We start from the raw sequence: 22,641 nt of genomic DNA on the forward strand, positions 1-22,641 counted from the left end.
CCATAATGGTAAGGTCTTGTCAAAAAAAAGCCGTGGTTTGTATAGTCTGTGTACTTCTTAAAGGATCAGAGTGGTGCAGGTGTCTTTATCCATCATAATTTAAGATGAGACAGTTCTCCCTGGTTGTTCCTATAGGAGTTTTCAAGTTTTTAAAAACATTGCATTATTTCTTTTTAAATTGTTTTTAAAGCAGAGTACACTTAACTCTGTGTCTGATTCTTCTGCTGCTGACGACGGATTAGACTGTTAGCTAAGCTGCACGAGAAACACGTGCTTCTGGCCTGTGCTGTTCATGTGCCTTGGGGAAGGCTGGTGGTGCAGGAGCCCGGGCCAGGGACCTGGGAGTGTCCTGATCACAGCTCCTTCCGTGACTCTGCCGCAGTGGTTCCTCGCCCCAGATTGGGATGCGCTCTGGTTAACCTTCAATCTTCTAGAGGCAAAGTCAAGCGTATTGTTGCCAGATAAAAGAAAGTGTTAGAAATGACCCCATGGACCCCGGCTTTCTTTGTCTCAGGCAGCTTGTACTTCTCTTCCCTTCCTGTTTAATCTTTTGTCCACAGACAAGGCAGTTGGGAGTGGATTTTGTTTTCTTAGGTTGAAAGCTCATTTTTGCTTAAGGAAAGCACACGGGAGGTTTTGAAAAATGTACACTTTCCATTTTCTTCATGACCTACCCATAGTTCCTGGCAGGCTGCGTCAGGCAGGTGGTGGGGAGGGCATCGGGAGTCCAGAAACTGTGGTGGGTGGCCATGCCCTCTGATGACGAAAGGGAACGAGGGCTGGGGACTGTACAGGGTGGGAAGGTAGTAAGAGACGAGCCCTGTCCACAGCGTTGTTTGTGCCAATGGCTGTATTCTGAATTAACTCTGGTCCGAAACATTCTGTGAGGAGGAGGGGAGAGGAGGGGTTCCTGCTGTGGTGTAGTTTTCAGTCAGGTGATAACCCAGCTTTACGGGTGAGAGCAACTTCCTACGAAGGTTTAGGAAGTTGCCAGGGGTAACACAGCCTCAATATGGTGCTTACTATGCGCCAGGCACCACTGGCTGTGAACTCATTTTATCAAGAGACGGAGCCAAGATTTGACCTGAGTCTTTCTTACCCCGTACCTAACCCGGGATGCCTTTCCTCCTCCCTCCCGCCCTCCCTCCTTTCCTCCTTTCCTCCCTCCCTCCCTCCCTTCCTTCCTTCCTTCCTTCCTTTCTCTCCCTCCCTCCCTCCCTCCTTTCCTCCCTCCCTTCCTTCCTTCCTTCCTTTCTCTCTCTCTCTCTCCCTCCCTTTCTTTTTAAATTGAGGTACAGTTGATTTACAGTATTGTGTTGGTTTCAGGTGAACAGCAAAGTGATTCAGTTTTTTACATATATATTTTTTTAGATTATTTTCCATTACAAGGTTATTACAAGATATTGACTATAGTTCCCTGTGCTATACAGTAAATCTTTGTTGCCTATTTTATGTATAGTAGTTTGGATCTGTTAATCCCATACCCCTAATTTATCTACCCCTCCCCCTTTCCACTTTGGTAATAACCATAAGTATGAGTCTGTTTCTGTTTTGTATACAAATTGATTTGTATTATTTTTTAGATTCCATGTATGCGTGATGTCAGATATTGGTCTTTCTCTTTCCAACTTACTTCACTTAGTATGATAATCTCTAGGTCCATCCATGTTGCTGCAAATGGCAATATTTCATTCTTTTTTTATGGCTGAATAATACTCCATTGTATAAATACACCCTATCTTCTTAAGCCAGTCATCTGTTAATGAACACTTGGGTTGTTCCCATGTCTTGGCTATTGTAAATAGTGCTGCTGTGAACGTTGGGATGCATATATCTTTTCCAGATATATGCCCAGGAGTGGGATTGCTGGATCATATGGTAGCTCTATTTTTAGTTTTTTAAGGAACCTCCATACTGTTTTCCACAGTGGCTGCACCAGTTTACATTCCCACCAACAGTGTAGGAGGGTCCCCCCTTTCTCCACACCCTCTCCAGCATTTGTTATCTGTAGACTTTTTAATGATAGGTGCTGCCTTTCAACTTGCTAGAAAAAGAACCGAAAATGTTGACATTGTACCTATCGCAGGTCCCCCAGCATTCATTCAGCAAATGTTTGTCTAACCTTTATTGGACATTGAGCAATGAAAAGAATGAAAAATTGTATTTTTGCTAGTGGATATCAGATGGTAATTCTTTTACAAGTTGCGAGGCTCCCCATATATTAACTTATTTCATCGCACCTTCAAGGCGCCTGGTAGACATACCAGGTGACTTTACTTAAGTAGCTATGACAGCATTCTTCCTTTGCTTTAGATTTGAGTCCGCAGGGTGGTCTCCAAGAAAACCTAAAAGATGTGTGACTTGAAAAGCCACCGTATAAGAGCACCTTGCGGTTTACAATGCGGCAAATGTTACATTTACCCTTAGCTGCAGCAGCTGGAATCCACTGTGTTAGTCTGTTTTCCTGGCCCTACCACCAGCTAATTTTTGTGTTAAAACAAAAGAGCAGATGAAAATAGAAAAAGCATCTAAAGAATGCTTTTGTTTCCCTAGTAATTTTTAAGGTAAATCTGGTAAGAGACAACGGGAACAGGTTTAATGGACCCCATTACTGATGTGGCAGATTCTGGTTCTGCCCCGAGAGCACGAGCTGTGGGCACGACAGGCTCCCGAGGGCCTCCTGCATCGCATCCAGCCCGTGCGTTATTTGCTTAAAGATCATTTGACTGACTGGTGATCACATGACTGAATGTGTGCACACGTCACACGTTGCTTACTCAGCTAAGGTGAATAACAGCGTCTGGAAACCTGTATGCTCGCAGAGTTGAGATTATATAGCATAAGTCTGAGGTTCGTTTATTGTCTGTTCACTAAATATTTATTAAAAGAAGGAACCCTTAAAGCAGACCTCCAGGGTTGACCCTCAGTTCACTGTACATTGTTTTTCTCTCTTCCTCTCACGTGTTCTTGACTTGAGCACATCTCATTACCTGGTCTTTGTCCTCTGACCTGCGGTCCAGCCTCGGGCTCTAGGTGCCGCTGGCAGCATCTAGGCACTTCTCGGAAGAGTTCTCTCCGGCCAGGTGTGCACAGCCACCCGCTCTGCAGCCTTACTTTTTGTTGGCTTTTTTTCTTTTTTGTAAGAACCTTTGAGCGTTTTGCTCTTATTTGGCATAATCTACCCTATTGTGAAGTAAAGCAAGGGACACACTTCGGAATATTTCCGCCCCCATTTTAAAAATCACCAGTTATGGGACTTCCCTGGTGGTGCAGTGGCTAAGACTCCGCACTCCCCATGCAGGGGTCCAGGTTCAATCCCTGGTCAGGGAACTAGATCCCACATGCATGCTGCAACTAAGCCTTTGCATGCCACAACTAAGGAGCACACTGGCAGCAACTAAGGAGCCCACTGGATGTAACTACGGAGCCCACGTGCCTAAGACCTGGCACAACAAAACAAATGAATGAAGGAATGGATGAATGAATCTTTAAAAAATAAATAAAAATCACCAGTGTCAACTTTTGGGACAAACAAGGGCCTTTATCATTCACTGACTCTCAGGTAAATTGGAATTTTACTCTCTTCTGAGTGGAGTAACCAGTCGGTTTGTGAGTATTTTAGATGTAAAAAAGAAAATAGAAAATTAGTGCCTTAATATTGAAATGCACTCACTATATGTAGTTACTGTTTGAATTAAATTGACGCTTGTCAGTGGAAAAAATTTTCCCCTTATATTAGAATATACACTAATGAGTTTGAATTCTTTTTCAAAATTGATTTCTTTTTCCTAGTTAGTTGTCAGTTATACCAAAATTAGGAAGGATGGTTGTGATAGAATTGAATAGCATTCTGAAACTTAGAAGCACTGACTTTTATTAGGTGTCTGCTGTGACACTCAGCCTATTTTCTCAACTCTAAGTTTGGTCATTGCACCTGGAGAGTGTTTTGAGGGACGGGCAATAGGGGCTATAGTAGGATTTAGTGTTTGTTTCATACAGTTCTGTGCTACTTGATTTCCCCTTTTCGAGCTTATATTATTTTTGTAGTTTATAAAGAAAAGTCATACATGAATAAAGAAGTGCTATTGATTAGTAGTCTCTTATTTTTCTGGAAGAAAGACTAGAAAGTGTAGAGAGGAAGTAGTTTGTCACTGGGGGTGGCAGCTTCTGGAGTTTGAGTCTGTTAGTTTTCCTTGGTGTTTCCTTAGTGCTTGAAAGCTGGCATTAGCCGCCTTGTTTTGGAGTTTGAGAGCAAATACTAGGCGGTGGTGCGTGTAATTTATCTCTTAGATTTTTTTTTACATAAAAGTGGGTTGCCTGTTCTTCAACCTCAGCTGAGACTTAAAAGCAAACTCCCATTTAATATTTCTTTTTATTTCTAAATAATTATTTTTCAAAGTACCAAAGTAATATTTATCATAGAAAATTTAAGTAGAACCTTGTTTAAAAAAAAAACAAAAACAGAATTACAATCTCACCATCCAGAAATAAGTACTGTGAGTATTTTTTCAGCCATTTCTCTGTGGGATTTATATATGTAAGATCCATAATGAGATCATATTATACAGCTCTATTTTGTTCCTGTCTAGTCTTTATTTTTATTCTTGTGCATGGCCGGCCTGAAATATATATACATCAGTATCAATTCTGGTGCCCATAGACTATGCCCTGTCCCTCAGTTTGTTTACCGGCCTCTTGTCTTGTTTTTCAGTGGATGAATACATTGCCATTGCCAAAGAGAAGCATGGGTACAACATGGAACAGGTAATGGCATGGTTTTCTTTTGTTGTGAAAAATGGGGTTTATAGTTGACCTGTTAAATTTTTTTTGTTCTATGTGTTGGGTAGCATTGTTTCCTCATTAGCCATTTTTTTGTAGTTACTAGCAGTATTATCCAAGGCTCTAGTCCCCTTTTTTACTGCTTGAGATGAGTGGTAGAAGACCCTTTGATTGGAAAAGCATGTGTGTGTTCCTGTCAGCCTGCACTGTTTAGGGCAGCAGTGGCTCTTAGGTGCTGGATACTTGGGCATAACGCTTTTGTATTTGAATATGGGATTTGTTTATAATTCTTGTGGTTGTGTGATGGTTTTTTTCCTGACTCATGGTGTCACAGCACACTCAAACCTGTTTTAATATTAATTGCTTTGAATCACTTTCTGGTTGTAAAATTTGACTAAGGTTTTTAAAAAATTGTTTGGAGCCAATTAATGAGAAATCCACAAGATTAATTTTTCTCCCAAAATGTGATGAAATCTTATTTCAGCCTTATTTCTAATTACGATTCTTTTAGGTAATCACATTAAGTTGCATTAGTGCTTTCCTTTGTACTGATCTAGATTTTACAGCCTGTAAATTACCAAAATTTTTCATTTACCCTAATGCCTGAGGATACCACTGATTTTGGTTATATAGACTTGGACCCTTTCTTTTAGCCTTGGCCTTACTTTTAGTTATTCTACCCTGGTAGAACTGTCAGGAAAGCCAATTACAATAAGGTAGTTTCAGAATCTTTCAAAGCAAGAAGTGTATGCTTCTCTTTCTCCAAACCCTACTTATGAACTTCACAAAGCTGCTCAGAAAACCATCGATTTTTTTTCTATTTAGAAAGTGTAATTATTATTGGGTGATTGCTGATTACACTTGTATGAATTTTTAAGGATTTTGGTCTTCAAAAGTATGATCATTTCCACTTTAAAATCGACATACAGGGAGTTTTCTTTGGAAAGTATTCCTGAATTCTCTTGTTTCTAATTTGTTCCTTACCCATTTGTATTTTTTTTCCTTTCTGAGCTGGAAAAAACTCTTTAGATTTGAAATTTTTTGGCAAAAGAATAACAATTGTGTGCTTTTTGAGTTACTTTCTCCTTTATATCCAGTGGCTTTGGAGTGTGACCCTGTACGAGCACAGATCCCAGAGTCCCACTGCTTCTGCGGTTGACTAGCTGTGACCATTGGCAAGTTACTGAATTTCTCAGGGCCTCCATATTCCAGCTTGAGAATTGAAAATAATGGAACTTATCTCATAGGGCTTGAGACAAATGAGTTAGTGTACAAAAGGGCGCAGATCAGCGTCTGCCACTTAGCAGTGTATGTGAGTTCGCCATTTGTGGATTTGTCTGGGTATGAAGAAATACTTGCTCTTCCTGTACCAGCCTCATTTCCACTTTAATGTTTCCGTCATGTCAGTCATGTTGTTGGTCTAAAAATGTCACTGATACTATTTTTCTAGGCTCTTGGGATGCTCTTTTGGCATAAGCATAATATTGAAAAATCATTGGCTGATTTGCCCAACTTTACCCCCTTCCCAGATGAGTGGACTGTGGAAGATAAAGTCTTATTTGAGCAAGCCTTTAGTTTTCACGGGAAAACTTTTCATAGAATCCAGCAAATGGTGAGTAGGTGAGACCATTCACTGTGTGCCCCACCCCCACCCCCCCGGCCCCGCAATGTACCTGAGGGGTAGGGCTGTCATCCTTGAGCATGAGTGTTCCCGTTTTTAATAAAGCAGCTCACTGCGAGCTGCTGGGTGCGTGAGAGGCTTCACATTACAAGAGCAAAATATTCCCTAGCACCTCCCAGCTTGATAGCTGTACCTCAGCCCACCCCACCCCACCCCACCCCACCCCACCCCACCCCACCCCACCCCACCCCACCCCACCCCAGCTCTCTTGTCGGGACGACCCTGAGTGTCCTTTTTTTTTTTGGCTGCATTGGGTCTTCATTGCTGCGCACAGGCTTTCTCTCTAGCTGCAGCGAGCAGGGGCTACTCTTCATTGCGGTGCGCGGGCTTCTCATTTTGCAGTGGCTTCTCTTGTTGTAGAGCACGGGTTCTAGGTGCGCAGGCTTCAGTAGTTGCAGCACGTGGGCTCAGTAGTTGCGGCGCGCGGGCTTAGTTGCTCCGTGACATGTGGGATCTTCCTGGACCAGGGATCAAACCCATGTCCCCTGCATTGGCAGGTGGATTCTTAACCACTGTGCCACCAGGGAAGTCCCCCCAGAGTGTTCTGATAGAAAGGGTCTCTGATGGTGGATGAGGCCAAACATCATGGGGCCCCTGTCTCCCTGGGGAGTTTTGCTGACCTGTCACTTCTAGAAAGGTATTTGGTGGACTCCTACTGTGAAAGCTTACTGACGGTTACATTAGTGCTAAAATGAATTAAAAAAAAATAACCTAGAAGTTATGTTAGAAGCTGTAGTCGTGTGAAAACTCTGATTCATCTTAAGCTGACTGCAGTCTTTCATGGGCTGAGTTTCACTTACAGTCAAACTTCAGTCATTTGAAAATGTATCGATGAGAGTTCTTTTGTGAATTCAGAGAAGAATGGCTGTGACTTAGGACATTTCTGAATACATGAGAGTGATCCTTATGAAATATATCTACACACATTTGAGTTTTAAAGATTAACTTTAAATCTAAACCAACTCATTTTTTGTATTTAGCTTCCTGATAAATCTATAGCAAGTCTGGTGAAGTTTTACTACTCCTGGAAGAAGACAAGGACTAAAACCAGCGTGATGGATCGCCACGCACGGAAGCAGAAACGGGAGCGGGAGGAGAGGTCAGTACGCACGCGGGGCGGTGTCTCACCCCTTCGGAGATCTTTGCACCGGCATTTCTAAGAGCTGGTGGGTGCACAGAGGAAAGGTAGAGGGACCGGATTTCCCCCAGTTCCTTCCTGGTGGAACCAGAACGTACACAGATATCCTTCAGCTCCACGCTCATGAGCTGTGTTAATGCATGAGTGCTACCTTCTAAAGGTGGCTTTTCTCACCACTCTGGAAAGTGAACTTTCCAACACATTCCTTTGTGCCCCTTAAGGGTGTCTTCTTTTAGTCAAAAGGAATCTCTTACTTCTTATGTTGAAATTTACTTGGTGTGCTTCTGCAGGATTCAGTTGATGTTTTTATGTTTGGTATGTTAAAATCTACAGTTTAGATTTCCTTCTTCCCTTTTCTGACCATCCGTTTTGTGTATGTGAGTGAGAGAGAGGGGAACATTTTATGACTTCTTAATAAGGAGGTTGGTTTTAAGGACAGCTTAGTGCATAGGACGCACCTTGGACGCACCTTAACCGCCACGCCCTCAGCCTTACGTACAGCAGAGTCAGGGAGGTGGCCTTTGCTCACCCGCAGAAATGGGTTCTGGTCTCAACTGAAGGATCTGCTGATGGTCTCACAGGCGGGTTGGGTCAGTGCACTCCTTTCCAGGCCTCTGTCTCCTCAGCTCTAAAATGAAGATGCTTCAAGTCTAGAAGGCAGGGCACAAACATAGTGGGTTTTACGGTAGAGGGAATATAGGTGGCTTTTAAAAATTATATTTTCTATAATATATTATTTTTATAAATTAACAGTACAAAATAAGATGAAGGAGTATAAACTATATGATCTCTGTGGCCCTGTCTTAGGAGAGTATCTTCGGATTTCAAATGAAAGAGAATAACCTGTGGGGACAGATTGAGAAGTATCACTTTGGAGACACCTGCGAAGCTCTTTCCAACCATAAGAGTCTATAAAATTGTTGACCTTGACACAGCTGCATATTTTTTAGTTTGCAACACACATAACTAGTGGGTCTATGTATGGATCAGTACTCTTTGTAACCAAAGAAAAGTAGCAAACTCTCCTGAATCTGTTTTTAGTGTTATAGCAATTTTTGATTAAAATTTCTTGTTTCCTTTATATGTTAGGTCTAGTTTACTGTTTATAAACTAAATCTGTTACTACAAACAAGTGCGGTTTACTAAGCTGAAATCAGAATTAAATTAAAGAAAAGAAGATTGGGATTTCTTATCCTTGAGGACGAAGCGATAAGGGCACTGTTCTCACTTTGCACCTGCGCAAGGGTGCTGCTCCCTTCCCGGTGCACCTTCACACCGTCAGGATGCAGACGGTGGGGGGGGGCGGGGGGGGGCCCTGGCCACGGCACCTGAGAGATTGTTGTCTTTCTAACGGGACCTGACTGTGAAGGGAGCGGCAGGGCCTGGGAGAGTCCCCTCCACCCCTGACTCTTGCTCCTCTCAGACACACTTTCCTCAGCCAGAACTTCGAACACCGTGGGCCTTGGGGGTGGGTTGGGGGAGAAGGAGAGCACAGTGGGTGCGTCACCTGGGGGGGGGTTCCTGAGACCCGGCGGGTGTTGACATTTGAAACCCTGAGCGCTCTGCTACCACCGCTGCTCAGCTGGCTTTAGCTGCAGGCACACGGGGGCAGGCTGCCCGGCTTCTGTGAGCCTTCGCTTTCACATGTTTTTCAAGCAGAAGGCCTACCACAGAGCTTTTTTTTCTTTTTAAGTAAGAAATACTGCATGGAAGGATATAAACAAAAGCATGCACCATATCAATGCGAGCATTCTTTTTAAAATACCAGTTATTCAAGCCACCCAAAAGCCGCTCCCATTCTCAGACTTATGTAGTTGTGAGTAGACAGGTGGGACTTGAACATGGATTTTTACTTGTTGGTGAATTTATTCCCAACACAATAGGCTTTATTCCTGAATAATTTCTCAGTTATATCTAATGATCATGTCCTGGTCCTCCATTAGATACTTAGGGAGAATTAAAGTAAATGTCTTAAATTTGACATTTTTAGTTGAGAGAAAACACTTTGGAAATAATAAAGCGACAATGTTCTAGGCCTGGTTTGGGAGTTAGAAGCCCATTTTAATAGCTTTTTTAATCATTTAGAGTAAAAGAACTATGGAATTGGTGTTTTATTTGAATTGTAAAAATGTATTTATCTCAGCATTCTGAAAACATATACTAATTTTGTATTACATCTGTCATTAAATCAATATATTGCTTATATTTGTGTATTAAATAGAATTAGTACAAAATAATCTTTCAGTAACTTGTTTTTGTCTTCCAGTGAGGATGAACTGGAAGAAACAAATGGAAATAACACCATTGACATTGAGATTGATCAAAACAAGGAAAGCAAAAAGGAGGTATTTTTTCCCCCAGTGCTGTTAAGACAAATAAATTTCATTACTAGTTTCATAAGTAAAACATTCCTTTTTCTCTTTCTACTTAATATATTAAGTGCTGTGTACAAGGCATCATGGTATGGCTTTTTAAACAATACTAGCTTTGCTTTGTAGAACTTAGAATTTTGTTTGCTAAGAAATACGAGAAAGGAAGCCTTAAAGGAAAAAACGGCATCAGCAAGGAAAGGTTTCATGTAGGTAACAGTTCTCACCACCTTCTCTCCTGGCCCTTCACTCAGCAGGTTACGTAGGGGCCTTGTGAGGACCAGGCTCGAGCTCGGCCCCTCCTCTCGGCTCTGGTGGCCTCCTTCCTTCTGTATCTGCCCGGGGCCTGCACCTTCTGGGTCATGGTGAAGTTTTAATCTCTCATGTTTTAAAAATCGTTACGCCAGAGGTTTATAGTCTCTGGATCCAAGAGGTCCACGAATCCCTACAATTATACATGACTTTTGGGGGGTGTATCTATAACATGTACTTATTGTAAACTGTCCACTGAGGACAGTGGGGTGTCTGGATGGTCTCAGCCTTTTGAAATGGGGGTTAGAGTCTTGCATTATTTTGCCCATTCATAAAAATTGAATAAAGCATATGTGGGGTCCCCGAGGGCCCTCCGGGGAGACCAGGGTTCTGTGGCTTAGCTGAGGACCCCCACGGTACAGAGCTGCCTGCAGCAGGTCCCTGATGGGTGCCACCACCACAGCTGAGGAAAGAGGGCCTCAGCCCTTTGGTGCCCATCAGCCCCTCATTCAGGGTGGAGTATGGAATCCCAGCATGGGCATGACTATTACGTGTGTTCACATAAGTGTTTTTCTAAAGACAGAGTCTGTAGTTTCAGTAAAATCTGAAAAGGTTTTCTATCTCAAAAGGTACTAAAGTATGAGAAAAACGAAAGGGTCTAGACATACCTAAACTTTAAAATTACACCAATAATATATGATTTTATAGACATGTAGAAAATACAGCTAAACAAAAGGGAACAATGCAAATGATTTATCATTTCATCACCCATATCACTATTAACATTTTGATGACTCTTTCCAGACGACCTCCTCTGTAAAATACATATGCCTATACATAATTCTGAATCTGTATGCTTAAAAAATATAAAATCGGATCTTAATATATAATTTTATAACCTTTTAAATTTACTCTGCCTTGAACCTTTTTTTTAAATTGAAGTTTAGTTGATTTACAATGTTGTGTTAGTTTCTGGTGTACAGCAGAGTGATTCAGTTTTATGTATATATTCTATTCCATTATGCTTTATCGCAGGATATTGAATATAGTTCCCTGTGCTGTACAGGAGGACCTTGTTGTTTGTCCATTCTGTATATACTAGTTTGCATCTGCTAATCCCAAACTCCCAGTCCATCCCTCCCCCCGCCTCCCCCCCTGGCAACCACAAGTCTGATCTCTGTGTCTGGGTCTGTTTCTGTTTTGTAGATAAGTTCATTTGTGTTCTATTTTAGATTCCACATGTAAGCGGTATCACGTGGTATTTGTCTTTCTCTTTGTGACTTACTTCACTTAGTATGATAATCTCTAGGTCCATCCATGTAGCTGCAGATGGCATTATTTCATTCTTTTTTATGGCTGAGTAATATTCCATTTTATATATGTACCACATCTTCTTTATCCATTCATCTGTCAATGGACATTCAAGTTGTTTCCGTGTCTTGGCTATTGTAAATAGTGCCGCTGTGAACATAGGGGTGCTGCCTGTATCTTTTCGAATTATAGTTTTGTCCAGATATATGACCAGGAGTGGGATTGCTGGCTCTTATGGCAACTCTGTTTTTAGTTTCTTGAGCAATGTCAATACTGAACCTTGAACATATTTTTAGGTCAGATATATTTGTATGCATAGCTGTATGTTATTCCATCATTACAGTTCTTTTATAATTGAGTTAATTAATCTTATACGGGTTTTTACAGTCTTTTTCCCTGTAAGTAATGCTGAAATGCTGATCTCATGACTACATATTTGTGCACTTAATTTTTTCCATTAGAATTAATTTCTGGAAGTTGAATTATTGAGTCAAAGTGTTCTAGATATATTCTTTTTTTTTTTTTTTTTTTTTGCGGTACGCGGGCCTCTCACTGTTGTGGCCTCTCCCGTTGCGGAGCACAGGCTCCGGACGCGCAGGCTCAGCAGCCATGGCTCACGGGCCCAGCCACTCCGCGGCATGTGGGATCCTCCCAGACTGGGGCACGAACCTGCGTCCCCCGCATCGGCAGGCGGACTCCCAACCACTGCACCACCAGGGAAGCCCTCTAGATATATTCTTAAGGCTTCTTTTGGTATGGTATATATTATCAAATAGGAAACTGGTAATTCTTTCTGGATAGCACTCTTACCAGTGATTTATATGAGTGCCCAAATAACAAGATCATTTTAAGGATTAGCTAAATTACATTGCTTGGGAAATCAAATTGTACTTGCAATTTTTAGTAAGCTTTGTTTTGATGCATTGTTATTTATTAGGTTCTTCAACGGAACATTTTAAATGAAAGGGGCTTGGTTTTATATTAATTTCCGTAATTGTTATTTATATAGCAGTTTCTAATTTAAAAAGAAAAATGGTTAAATCTCAGTTTCTTTACCTACTAAAATGTTATTAAAACAGACACATGGTCAATAGGTGATCTTTACTGGATAGCATAGTGCTATTGCAGAACATAGTTTATTGTCTACTTATATTTTTATGTGTTGTTTATTACCACTTGTTCGAGAACTTATTGCTACCATCATGGTTTGCATTGCCTTTTAATCTCAGTCTTTTAAAATATGAAGCAAAAAGCTGAATGTATTGTCAGCTTTACCAGCCAATGTTATTAATACACTGACAAGATGAAATTCTAAACAGTTAACCAAAACTTCTTGTTCTTAAAATGGTTACCACTAGGATGTTATCCTTTCCTTGCCAAGATATTAGTGCATTTCATTTCCAAAGGTTTTGGTTTTAGAGAAAGCATTTTAAAAAATAAGCAGCAGTCATGCATTTTTAAATGACAGCATATAGTTTTTGAAACAAGTTACACAGTTGCCCTAAAAGTTGTGTCAGCGAAAAAAAGAAACTGAAAAGGTGTATAAACAAGTTTCATATTGAAGTTTTTATTTTTATAACCATCTATAAAGATTTAAAGAATTTAAGTGGATCCTTATACATGGGCTGAATCATTTTTTTTCTTTTTTCTTTCTGTGGCCGTATGTCCATCTACAGTTGCTAGGGACTATTTGGATAAAATAACTCCTTATTCATAAATACAAAGCTCACCAGAAGGGAATACAGGTTATTTTTTCTTCCCGTGTTCCCGCAGGAAGCTGGGAATCCTTCTTGTCAGAGGTTTATAGAATAAGGATGTATCTGTATAGGAAGGAAATGGAGTCCACTTTGAAGTGTTTATTTAGCCAAAGTTCAATAGCCAATGTTTTTGTCTGTTAACTATGTATTAGAACTTGTAGATGGTAATTATGAGATGGCGTGGTATTTGTCTTAGATTGTTTGGAGCCATGTTAAGAAAATATGCTTATTACTGTTCATTTGGCGTTCTAGTTTTTTTAGTTTCTCATTTGTCAAATATGTGTATCATGCAGGTGCCCCCTACTGAGACAGTTCCTCAGATCAAAAAAGAAAAACATAGTACACAAGCTAAAAATAGAGCAAAAAGGAAACCTCCGAAAGGAATGTTTCTTTCTCAAGAAGACGTGGAGGCTGTTTCTGCCAATGCCACTGCTGCTACCACGGTGCTGAGACAACTGGACATGGAGCTGGTGTCAATCAAACGACAGGTACCCGTGAGCCCAGTCCTGGGTGAAGAGTTCACTGCACTTTAGACGTGTTCTTACTTCTCACCCACTTGGATGTTCTCTTTCCCCAAATCTCAAAAGCGCATTTTGTGTCTAAGGAATTGGACAGAAGATCTTAGGCCCATTGATTTTTTTCCCCCTTAAATTAACCGTGAGGTTGAAATTTTATACAGGTCTCGATATAGATACAGATCTCAGTGACTTCTCATAATGTGGGCACACCCAAGTAACCTCTGTCTAGATGACGACGTGGAGCACCGCCTCCGCAGCCCCTTTATCTGCCCTCGAGAAGTGCGTCGTTGCCTCAGAAGCCTCGCTCATGCCCCCTGTTCATTACCCTTCTCCCGGTGGGTGGCCACTGTTCTGACTTAAAACCATAGGTTATTTTTTATCTTGTTTTGGATTTTATATAAACAGGATGATAAAGTAGGGGTGTGTGTGTGTGTGTGTGTGTGTGTGTGTGTCTCTCTCTCTCTCTCTCTCTCTCTCTCTTACTCAGCCTGTGAGATCTATCCAGGTAACAGGGAGCCGTACTCCTTGTTCTTTCTCTTTGCTGTCTAGATACCCAACAAATGATCCGTGTTACTTTGAGTGGACATTTGGGTTGTTCCCGTTTTTGACTCTTACACATGATACTGATAGGAGCGTGGTTTTATGTGCCTCTTGGTGTGTTCTGTGTGCACCTTTGTTGGAGATAACACCTAAGAGTGCGGTTGTCGGGTTATCGAGTGTGCATATGTCCGACATTAGAAAACAACACCAGACAGTGTCCCAAAGTGGTCGTGTCACTTTACGTGAGTTTTGGTTGCACCACATCAGGATTTCCTAGTTGTAGCACTGTTGACTTTTGGGGCTGGATAATTTCTTTGTTCTGGGGCTTGTTCTGCCCCTTGTAGGATGTTTAGCAGCATCTGCGGCCTCGCCCCACTGGATGCCAGTAGCGCCCTCCCCTCCACTGTGCTCTGTGACCTCATCGTGGAGTTACGGGGGTGGTGGAGGAATGGTCTCCTGTTTCCCATTCTGAGGGCTGCTTTTTCACTCCCTTAGTGGCATCTATCGATCTATCTATCTATCTATCTATCTATTATTTATTTATTTGTTTATTTATTTATTTATTTATGGCTCTGTTGGGTCTTTGTTGTGGCACGCAGGCTTTCTCTAGTTGCGGCGAGTGGGGGCTGCTCTTTGTTGCGGTGCGCGGGCTTCTCATTGCAGTGGCTTGTCTTTGTCGCAGAGCACGGTCTCTAGGCACGCAGGCTCGGTAGTTGTGGCTCTAGAGTGCAGGCTCAGTAGTTGTGGCGCACGGGCTTAGCTGCTTCGCGGCATGTGGGATCTTCCCAGACCAGGGCTCGAACCCTCGTCCCCTGCATTGGCAGGTGGATTCCTAACCACTGCGCCACCAGGGAAGCCCTCTTAGTGGTATCCTTTAATGAACAGAAATTCTTAGTTTTAAGGTAGTCCAGGTTCTCATTCTTGTCTTTTACGGTTAGTGCTCTTTGAGTTCTGTTAAGAACCTTTCCTGAGGTCATGAAGATACTCTTACACACTATCTTAAAAGTGTTGTTTTGCCTTTTACATTTTGATCTTCAGTCTACCTGGCAGTGTTTTTGTTTGTATGTTGTTACATGTAGGGTCAATTTTTTTTTATATGGATATCTAGTTTACCCAGTACTGTTCATTAAAAAAGACTACCCTTTGCCTGTTGTGAGGCTGTGGGATCTTTGTCTTAAATCCAGTGTCCATTATGTATATCGGTCAGGTTTGGAGTTCTGTTTGTCCATTCTTCACCAGTACTATATGGTCTTAATAATACATAGATTATGAATGGATATGTGTGGTAGGAGAAGTCCTCCAAGATGGTCGTGGCTATTCCTGGCCCTTGTATTTCCATATAAAGTTTAGAATCACCTTCTCAATTTCCAGAATAGTAATTCTGCTAGAATTTTGATTGGGATTGTGTTGAATGTATAGATCAATATAGAGAGTTAACACCTTATGATCCATGAACATGATGTATCCCTGCACTCTGTAGCTGTTCAGTTTCTTCCAGTGTTTTGTCATTCTCTATGAACAAGTCTTGTATTTCCTTTATTAGTGTTATTCCTACATGTTTGGTACTTTCTGGTGCCCTTGTAAAGAATATTGGGGTGTTTTTTTGTTTTTGTTTTTTGTGGTACGCAGGCCTCTCACTGTTGTGGTCTCTCCAGTTGTGGAGCACAGGCTCCGGACGCGCAGGCTCAGCAGCCATGGCTCACGGGCCCAGCCGCTCCGCGGCATGTGGGATCTTCCCGGACCGGGGCACGAACCCGTGTCCCCTGCATCGGCAGTCGGACTCTCAACCACTGCACCACCAGGGAAGCCCCAAGAATATTGTTTTTAAAACGCATCCTTTCCTGATCATTTGTGCTTCATTGAGAAATGGCTCCTCCTTGTCTTTTTGTCTGATTTTGTGTAAAAGTCAAACCCAAAAGTTAGCCGAGCAGCCCAGTGCTGCCCTTCCGTTAGTCACCTCCCCCCGACCCCAAATGCAAAGTGAATTATGGACTGGTGGTTCACTTTTAGTTCATGGTGCCTTTGATTTGTCAATCTTGATGACTGCCTTGGCAGGGCTGAGAAGAGAAGGGTGGGGTCTGTGGCCCCGGCTGTCCCCTGGTGAAGGAGGCCACACAGACCAGGACCTGGCGCGCCCCTCGGAGTTGCGGGCTTGCGGCTGCCACAGCTGCATTCTAATCTTAGGAGAATCACTTAATCTTCCTGGGCCTCTTTTCAAATGAGGAGATTAATCCTTGCCTGCCTGGTCTTACAGGATGTGTGAGGGCATCATAGTAAGCTGCATCTGCGCCAGGAGAGCTCTGTGACTGGGGCTGGGAGCTCCTCTGTGCGTCTCACCTTTCTCTCCGAGGGGCCTCAGTCCCCTCTGCTGAGTGAGTTCCTGACGCTTGCTGTTCGGTGTCAATATGGCGAAGAAGGAAAGAGACCCTTTCTTCTACAGAGGTGTTGCTGACTTTGTAGTATGACAGATGAAGAGGCTTTGATTTTCAGAGCCAACAGGGTCAAGAGCAGGAATGTTTTATTTGAAGGTAGCTGCTCAGAGCTGACACTGTTGGAGAGAAGGCTCAGAGGCTGACTTACTGAGAGGTGAGGTCAGTTGTTTACTTTCCACAGCCTTTAGGGTTTCTGCCAGCTGCACTTCAGACGCACATGGCGGTCAGTCACACAGTGGGCATGTTATTCTGGATGCCCCCATGTCTGGTTGTATGCCAGGGAGACAGTCATCCGATGAGGACAGGAAACCTAACAGCAGCTCAGACAGCGAAGGATTTATTTTTATCAAATGACAAGAAATTCCAACATCAGTGATTGCTGGCGTTAGTTCCTCTGTTCAGTGATGCTCTCGGGGACCCAGATTCTCCTGCTCCACCATTCTTAGCTTTTAGGCTTTTCATCTTGCTTGTTGCCTTACACTGGAAGCTGCAGAAGGCATTTTGTCACCTTCATGTCTGCACTCAGGGCAGTAAGAAGAGGGCGTGGAGGAAAAGCTTTTGCCTTCGCAGAACCTCCTGGACTGTGTGTGGCTTTGCAGCCCGGCTCCTTCTAGTGCCGAGGGAATCGCCAGCCGCTGTCAGAGATACAAGTGAGAAGGGGGCTGGGAACGGCTGTCAGGTTAGCCAGCAGACACTGCTGGGTACATCAGGCCTTTCCAGGTGGAGAGAATGAAATGGTCTGACCTTAGAGGAGAATCACTAAATACCCAATAAAATAGGGAAAAGCAAGTTGTGTTCAGCCAGGAGCTCTAGGTAAGGCACCAGTCCAAGTCAGCTGCTTTTTTTGTTTTTTCTTTAAATGCTGGTTACTTTTTGCATCCTGTTCCTTATCCAGCTTGTTGCTGCTCTGGCTTCCTTTCCGGTTGGCTGATGCTGGCGACTAATCCCTGTTCTTATCCTGGTTAGTGAGCACTGGACGTTGCTGGTGTGGAAAATGATTAGGAGCAGACACGTAGGTAAATGAAAATACAGAGCTGACTTCTAGTTCAGGATTTGTGGATGTTTTACCTTGTAGCCACTCACTTAATCTCGATGCTTCTTCATTGATTTTAGAGGGAAAATGCATGTGTTAAACAGGTTGGTCTCCTTGGAAAATGCATGTTACTTAGTCACAATGCGATACACACACACACGCCCAGCTTTGTAACATATATATATATAAATATATATATAAATAAATATATATATATATATATATAGACAACTAGCTAGAAGGAATAGAGTAACTTGAATGCCAGGGGGGAGGGGATGGGGTGGGGGGGACATGAAGTAGTCTATACCCCTGACTTTTTTGTGTGTGTGTTCTAATAAAACTTTATTTATAAAAATAGCCAGTAGGCTGGATTTGGTGTGTAGGTCATAGTTTCCCAACCCCTGCTATAAATGAAACAAGGTTTACCATGATTAATAATTATGAAGCTCAGTTATGTCTGGACCCCCGACTTTGGAGAATTTGCTCATTCCCTGTCAGAAGTTTCTAGGCCTAGTTTTCGGAATTCAGGGAGCATAATCTGAGTGCCTTGCAGTATTTTGTGGGGATTTTGTGGGTTGTTGGTAACTGTGAGCTCTGAGAAGGGTCTAAGATTGTGCTGTTCAGTGTGGTAGCCACGTGTGGTCTTTAGATTTTAGTTTGGATTAATTAAAATTGGAAAAATTAAAAATGTGACTCCTCGGTTGGATAAGCCACTTTTCAGGCGCTTAGTAGCAGTGTGTGGCAGGTGGCCGCCATGTCAGGCAGCCCAAGTTTAGAATATTTTCATTATCAGAGAGAGTTCTGTCAGCTTATGCTGGTCTGAGAGCTTGGAATTACTTACTGTGAGTAAATTTCAAGTATCTTCTTCTGATTTGTACCTTTTCAAAATAAACTAAAACAAATTTCAGTAAAGCAAGGTCCTGGTTTTGGGGTTTTACTGTAGAGTGAATTTTGTGCATGTTTCCAGTATTTTTCTTTTCAGTTGTTTTCATGTTCTGATGTGGCATCATTACAAAAGGTTTGGAGTAGACTGTATTTCTGGCAGACTTTGAGGCCCTTGGTAAGGGCAGACAGGGTCAGTTTCTGGTCCTTACAAGTGCCGGTTTTATTTACTTGCCCACTGGTCCCATAGCATGGAAAATTTTTCCTGTACCACCCCCCCGACCCGTTAAACCTTTTAGAAGAAGTAAAACAAAGGAGGAAAGGATCTGTGAAACTGGAAATCTATGAGATGTAAGTCGTCGAAAGTGGGGTTTTAAAAAATTGTATAAGTATGAAAAGTTTTTTTTAAAGAGGAGAGAGATTTACTAAAAAGTGAAGCACCATCTCCACTCCTCTCCCACCCCTTCCCGATCTCTAAAATTTCTGCTTTTCTTCCTTTGCCTTAATAGGATTTCTGCTTTCAAGGGCACCTTCTGCTCCTGAGTATTCTTGATGTTTTACTTGGGACAATGAACCTGTTCCTCTGCTTGCTTTCTTATTTGCTCAAGTGATTATTCAAGAGTGAAAGATGATAGGGCCAGAGTTCCCCTAGTGCTAGGCACAGAATGCCCCTCTGCTTGGAGTTGAGAGAGAAGGGCCCCCTCCTGTGACCCAGCTCCTTCAGGGGCACGTGCAGAATTAAGGAGCAGCTGTGGAGTGATTGAGTGGTTTGTATTTATTGTTTGTGTCTTTCTTTTGATTAGGCAAGGACAGTGAAAGGTCCACTGAATCAAAGCAAGAATGTGGGAAAGAGGGGCTTCCCTGGTGGCACAGTGGTTGAGAGTCTGCCTGCCGATGCAGGGGACACAGGTTCGTGCCCCGGTCCGGGAAGATCCCACATGCCACGGAGTGGCTGGGCCCATGAGCTATGGCCGCTGAGCCTGCGCATCCGGAGCCTGTGCTCCGCAACGGGAGAGGCCACAACAGTGAGAGGCCCGCGTACCGCAAAAAAAAAAAAAAAAAAAAAAAGAATGTGGGAAAGATAATTTGTGAGAAAATGAAGTTACCGTTGCTCAGAATTAGACTTGTGGAAAACTGACATACTGCTTTCTTTTCTCCTCCCCGTTAAAGAAGTCTGCAGGTGGGCTTCTGCCCTTTGTAGCGTCTGTGCGGTGCTCGGGGTTGTGAGGCTCTCCTGCCTTCACTCTGCCTGCTCTCTTTCTTCAGCTCAGTTCTGTGGGGTGGGAGCCCAGGCATTGTCTTCTGTGTCAGACTGCAGTTGTGCATTCTGCGGCCCAGGTCGCCTGTTCCGAGCTGGTGGATTAGGATTGTGTGCGCAGGCACCTTTTTACCAGCGTCCTTTCCGTCTTGGTTGTCTCTTGTCCGGTGCCCTAAGCAAGTCAATTAAAGAACTTAGTTAGCTGCTCTCAAAGGATACTATAGGGACCTCAAATTTGGGCTACCTTACAGGTCAGGAACTTCTTTCCTCTTGGTTTTTTGTTTCTCTTAGCTTTCTCAGTTCTCTCTTCTTTTCATACCTTTATAAAAGTGTTTCATTTTTTTTTTTTTTTTTTTTTTCTTTTTTTGCGGTATGCGGGCCTCTCACTGTTGTGGCCTCTCCCGTTGCGGAGCACAGGCTCCGGATGCGCAGGCCCAGCGGCCATGGCTCACGGGCCCAGCCGCTCCGCGGCATATGGGATCCTCCCAGACCGGGGCACGAACCCGTATCCCCTGCATCAGCAGGCGGACTCTCAACCACTGCGCCACCAGGGAGGCCCAAGTGTTTCATTTTTAAAATGAAAATCTTCTTTCCCTTAGATTCAGAATATTAAACAGACGAACAGTGCTCTAAAAGAAAAACTTGATGGTGGAATAGAACCATATCGACTTCCAGAGGTAGGATTATGTTCATATCATCTTTGAAGTCACCCCTGAGTTTATGTGTTTAAGAATTTACTGTCTGTGTCTCCAGTACACATCTCTTAGAAGGAAAGGTGTAGACATAATTTTATAAACCTAGTTGATGTTAAAATTCTGATATGAGAAAAAGGTTCATTAATCCTCATAAGGACATACTCATCTCTAAAGGTAGTATGCTAATAGGACTCATTTGGATACCCAGGTCATTCAGAAATGTAACGCACGTTGGACCACAGAGGAGCAGCTTCTCGCCGTACAAGGTAGGAGGAAGTTCTTGTAAAATAAAGGTTTAGGAACAGCGGTCGCTTTCAGGAAAAAATTATACCCCATCCTGCTCCCAGCACATCATTCATGTTGAAACAGATTCTTGGAGGATCACGTCCTTCTAGTGGGCATCATTTTAGCTAAGTTACTGCATTCTCTTTGGGCTTTACTTTTTTCCTTTCCCATGTCTCACAAGATGTAAAAATTAATCTGGAAGCCTCCGTGTTTCAAGGTGTATTTCACTTTAGCAGCTCCTCGTTGGGCTCTGAGTAGACAGGAAGTACAGCTCGCATGTTGGGGTTGTATGGTTGGAGGTGTTCTAGTCCTGGGGACCCTGAAGAAGCCAGTGTAGGATGTCCATGGCATAGGGTAATTGCTGGGTGACTTCAGTTACCATGCGATATATGACAGGGAGGTACAGACCCTGCGTGACAGGGTCACACGGAGTGACTCTGCCAGTCATCCACACTGGACTCTATACTACTCTTTTCCATTGGTATAGTACGCTAGATAGTACCTGCTGTTGAAAGCCTCTATGTTTCCTTATCTGGATAAGGAGTAAGTCTCAATTGTGTGTGTGTGTGTCTTATTATTTTTCTTGTGTTGAAAAAAATGCTCTCTTACATCCTTAGCCATCAGGAAATATGGCCGAGATTTTCAGGCAATCTCAGATGTGATTGGGAATAAATCAGTGGTACAAGTGAAAAACTTTTTTGTAAATTATCGACGCCGCTTCAACATAGATGAAGTTTTACAAGAATGGGAGGCAGAACATGGGAAAGAAGAAACCAATGGTCCCAGTAACCAGAAACCTGTAACGTCCCCGGATAATTCTGTCAAGATGCCTGAAGAGGAAGACGAGGTAAGTCTGAAACAGTTGATCTCTGCCAGATGCATACTCAGTTCTCCAGTTAGTTTCTTCATTGATGACCTTTTCCAGCTGTAGAAATAGGTTTCAGGTTTCAGCTATGTCAGTAACCTGACTTTTACCTGTAAATGCCATAATACATGTGTTGACTTCGGTCACTTTTTGGTCACTACGTGTATTATTCACAGTTTAATTTCTGGACAAATTCTTAATTCCATCCTGGTTTCCTCCGGCCACAAAATATTCCACATTACCCATATTTCCTTAAATACACTGACGGCTTTGCCCTAAACCAGTACGTTCGAAGCGCCTGGAGTATCAGGAAAGCTCAGTCGTGTGAAGTGTGCTGCCATCTCCTGTGGGGCTTATGGACATACCGGGGGGTCTGCAGGTTCCTGGTCTGTTTGCTTCCACATCCGCTTGCCGTGCTGCTCTTCGGGGCTGACCTGCTGGAATACTGATGGGGACACAGGTCCTGGGTTGCATGGAGGCTGGCATCCTGGTCGTCTTCTGGGTGGTGGCACGGATTTCATCAGCCCGGGCAGCGGAGGTCGGGGTGGGGGAGATTGGGGAGGCCGCCCCTCCCTCTGCACGTTTACCTCCCCCCTCCCCCCGCCCATGGGTGCTGAGGCGGGGCTGGGAGCCAAGAGTTCATTGCTGCCGCCTCTGCCGTGTGCATTTGCTCACTGGCATGGCCATTTAAGGGTTAATTTGCTTATCACTTTCTCATCAGCGTCTTCCCCAAATGAGGCAGGAGTGATCTGGAGTTACCTCTTTGGTCCTGCCCTTGCTGCCCTTTTCCCCCGGGGGGAGAGCCTTGTGAAGAGGACACCCAGCCAGTGGCTTTGCGAGGGCTGT

General features: G+C 43.1%; 1 protein-coding gene across 1 annotated transcript in view; it reads left to right on the top strand.

Moving 5' to 3' along the window:
- Positions 1–22,641, top strand: part of RCOR1 (REST corepressor 1) — a 113,667-nt gene that overhangs the window by 84,071 nt on the left and 6,955 nt on the right. Inside the window, exons 4-11 of the mRNA XM_082617032.1 lie at positions 4,712–4,764; positions 6,230–6,391; positions 7,441–7,559; positions 9,865–9,943; positions 13,581–13,775; positions 20,550–20,627; positions 20,854–20,911; positions 21,548–21,777. Coding sequence (XP_082473158.1) covers positions 4,712–4,764; positions 6,230–6,391; positions 7,441–7,559; positions 9,865–9,943; positions 13,581–13,775; positions 20,550–20,627; positions 20,854–20,911; positions 21,548–21,777 — 974 coding nt within the window. The remainder of the gene's footprint in view (positions 1–4,711; positions 4,765–6,229; positions 6,392–7,440; positions 7,560–9,864; positions 9,944–13,580; positions 13,776–20,549; positions 20,628–20,853; positions 20,912–21,547; positions 21,778–22,641) is intronic.

Source organism: Mesoplodon mirus, assembly GCF_964341445.2.
Source record: "Mesoplodon mirus genome assembly, chromosome: 4".
NCBI classification, from domain to species: domain Eukaryota; kingdom Metazoa; phylum Chordata; class Mammalia; order Artiodactyla; family Ziphiidae; genus Mesoplodon; species Mesoplodon mirus.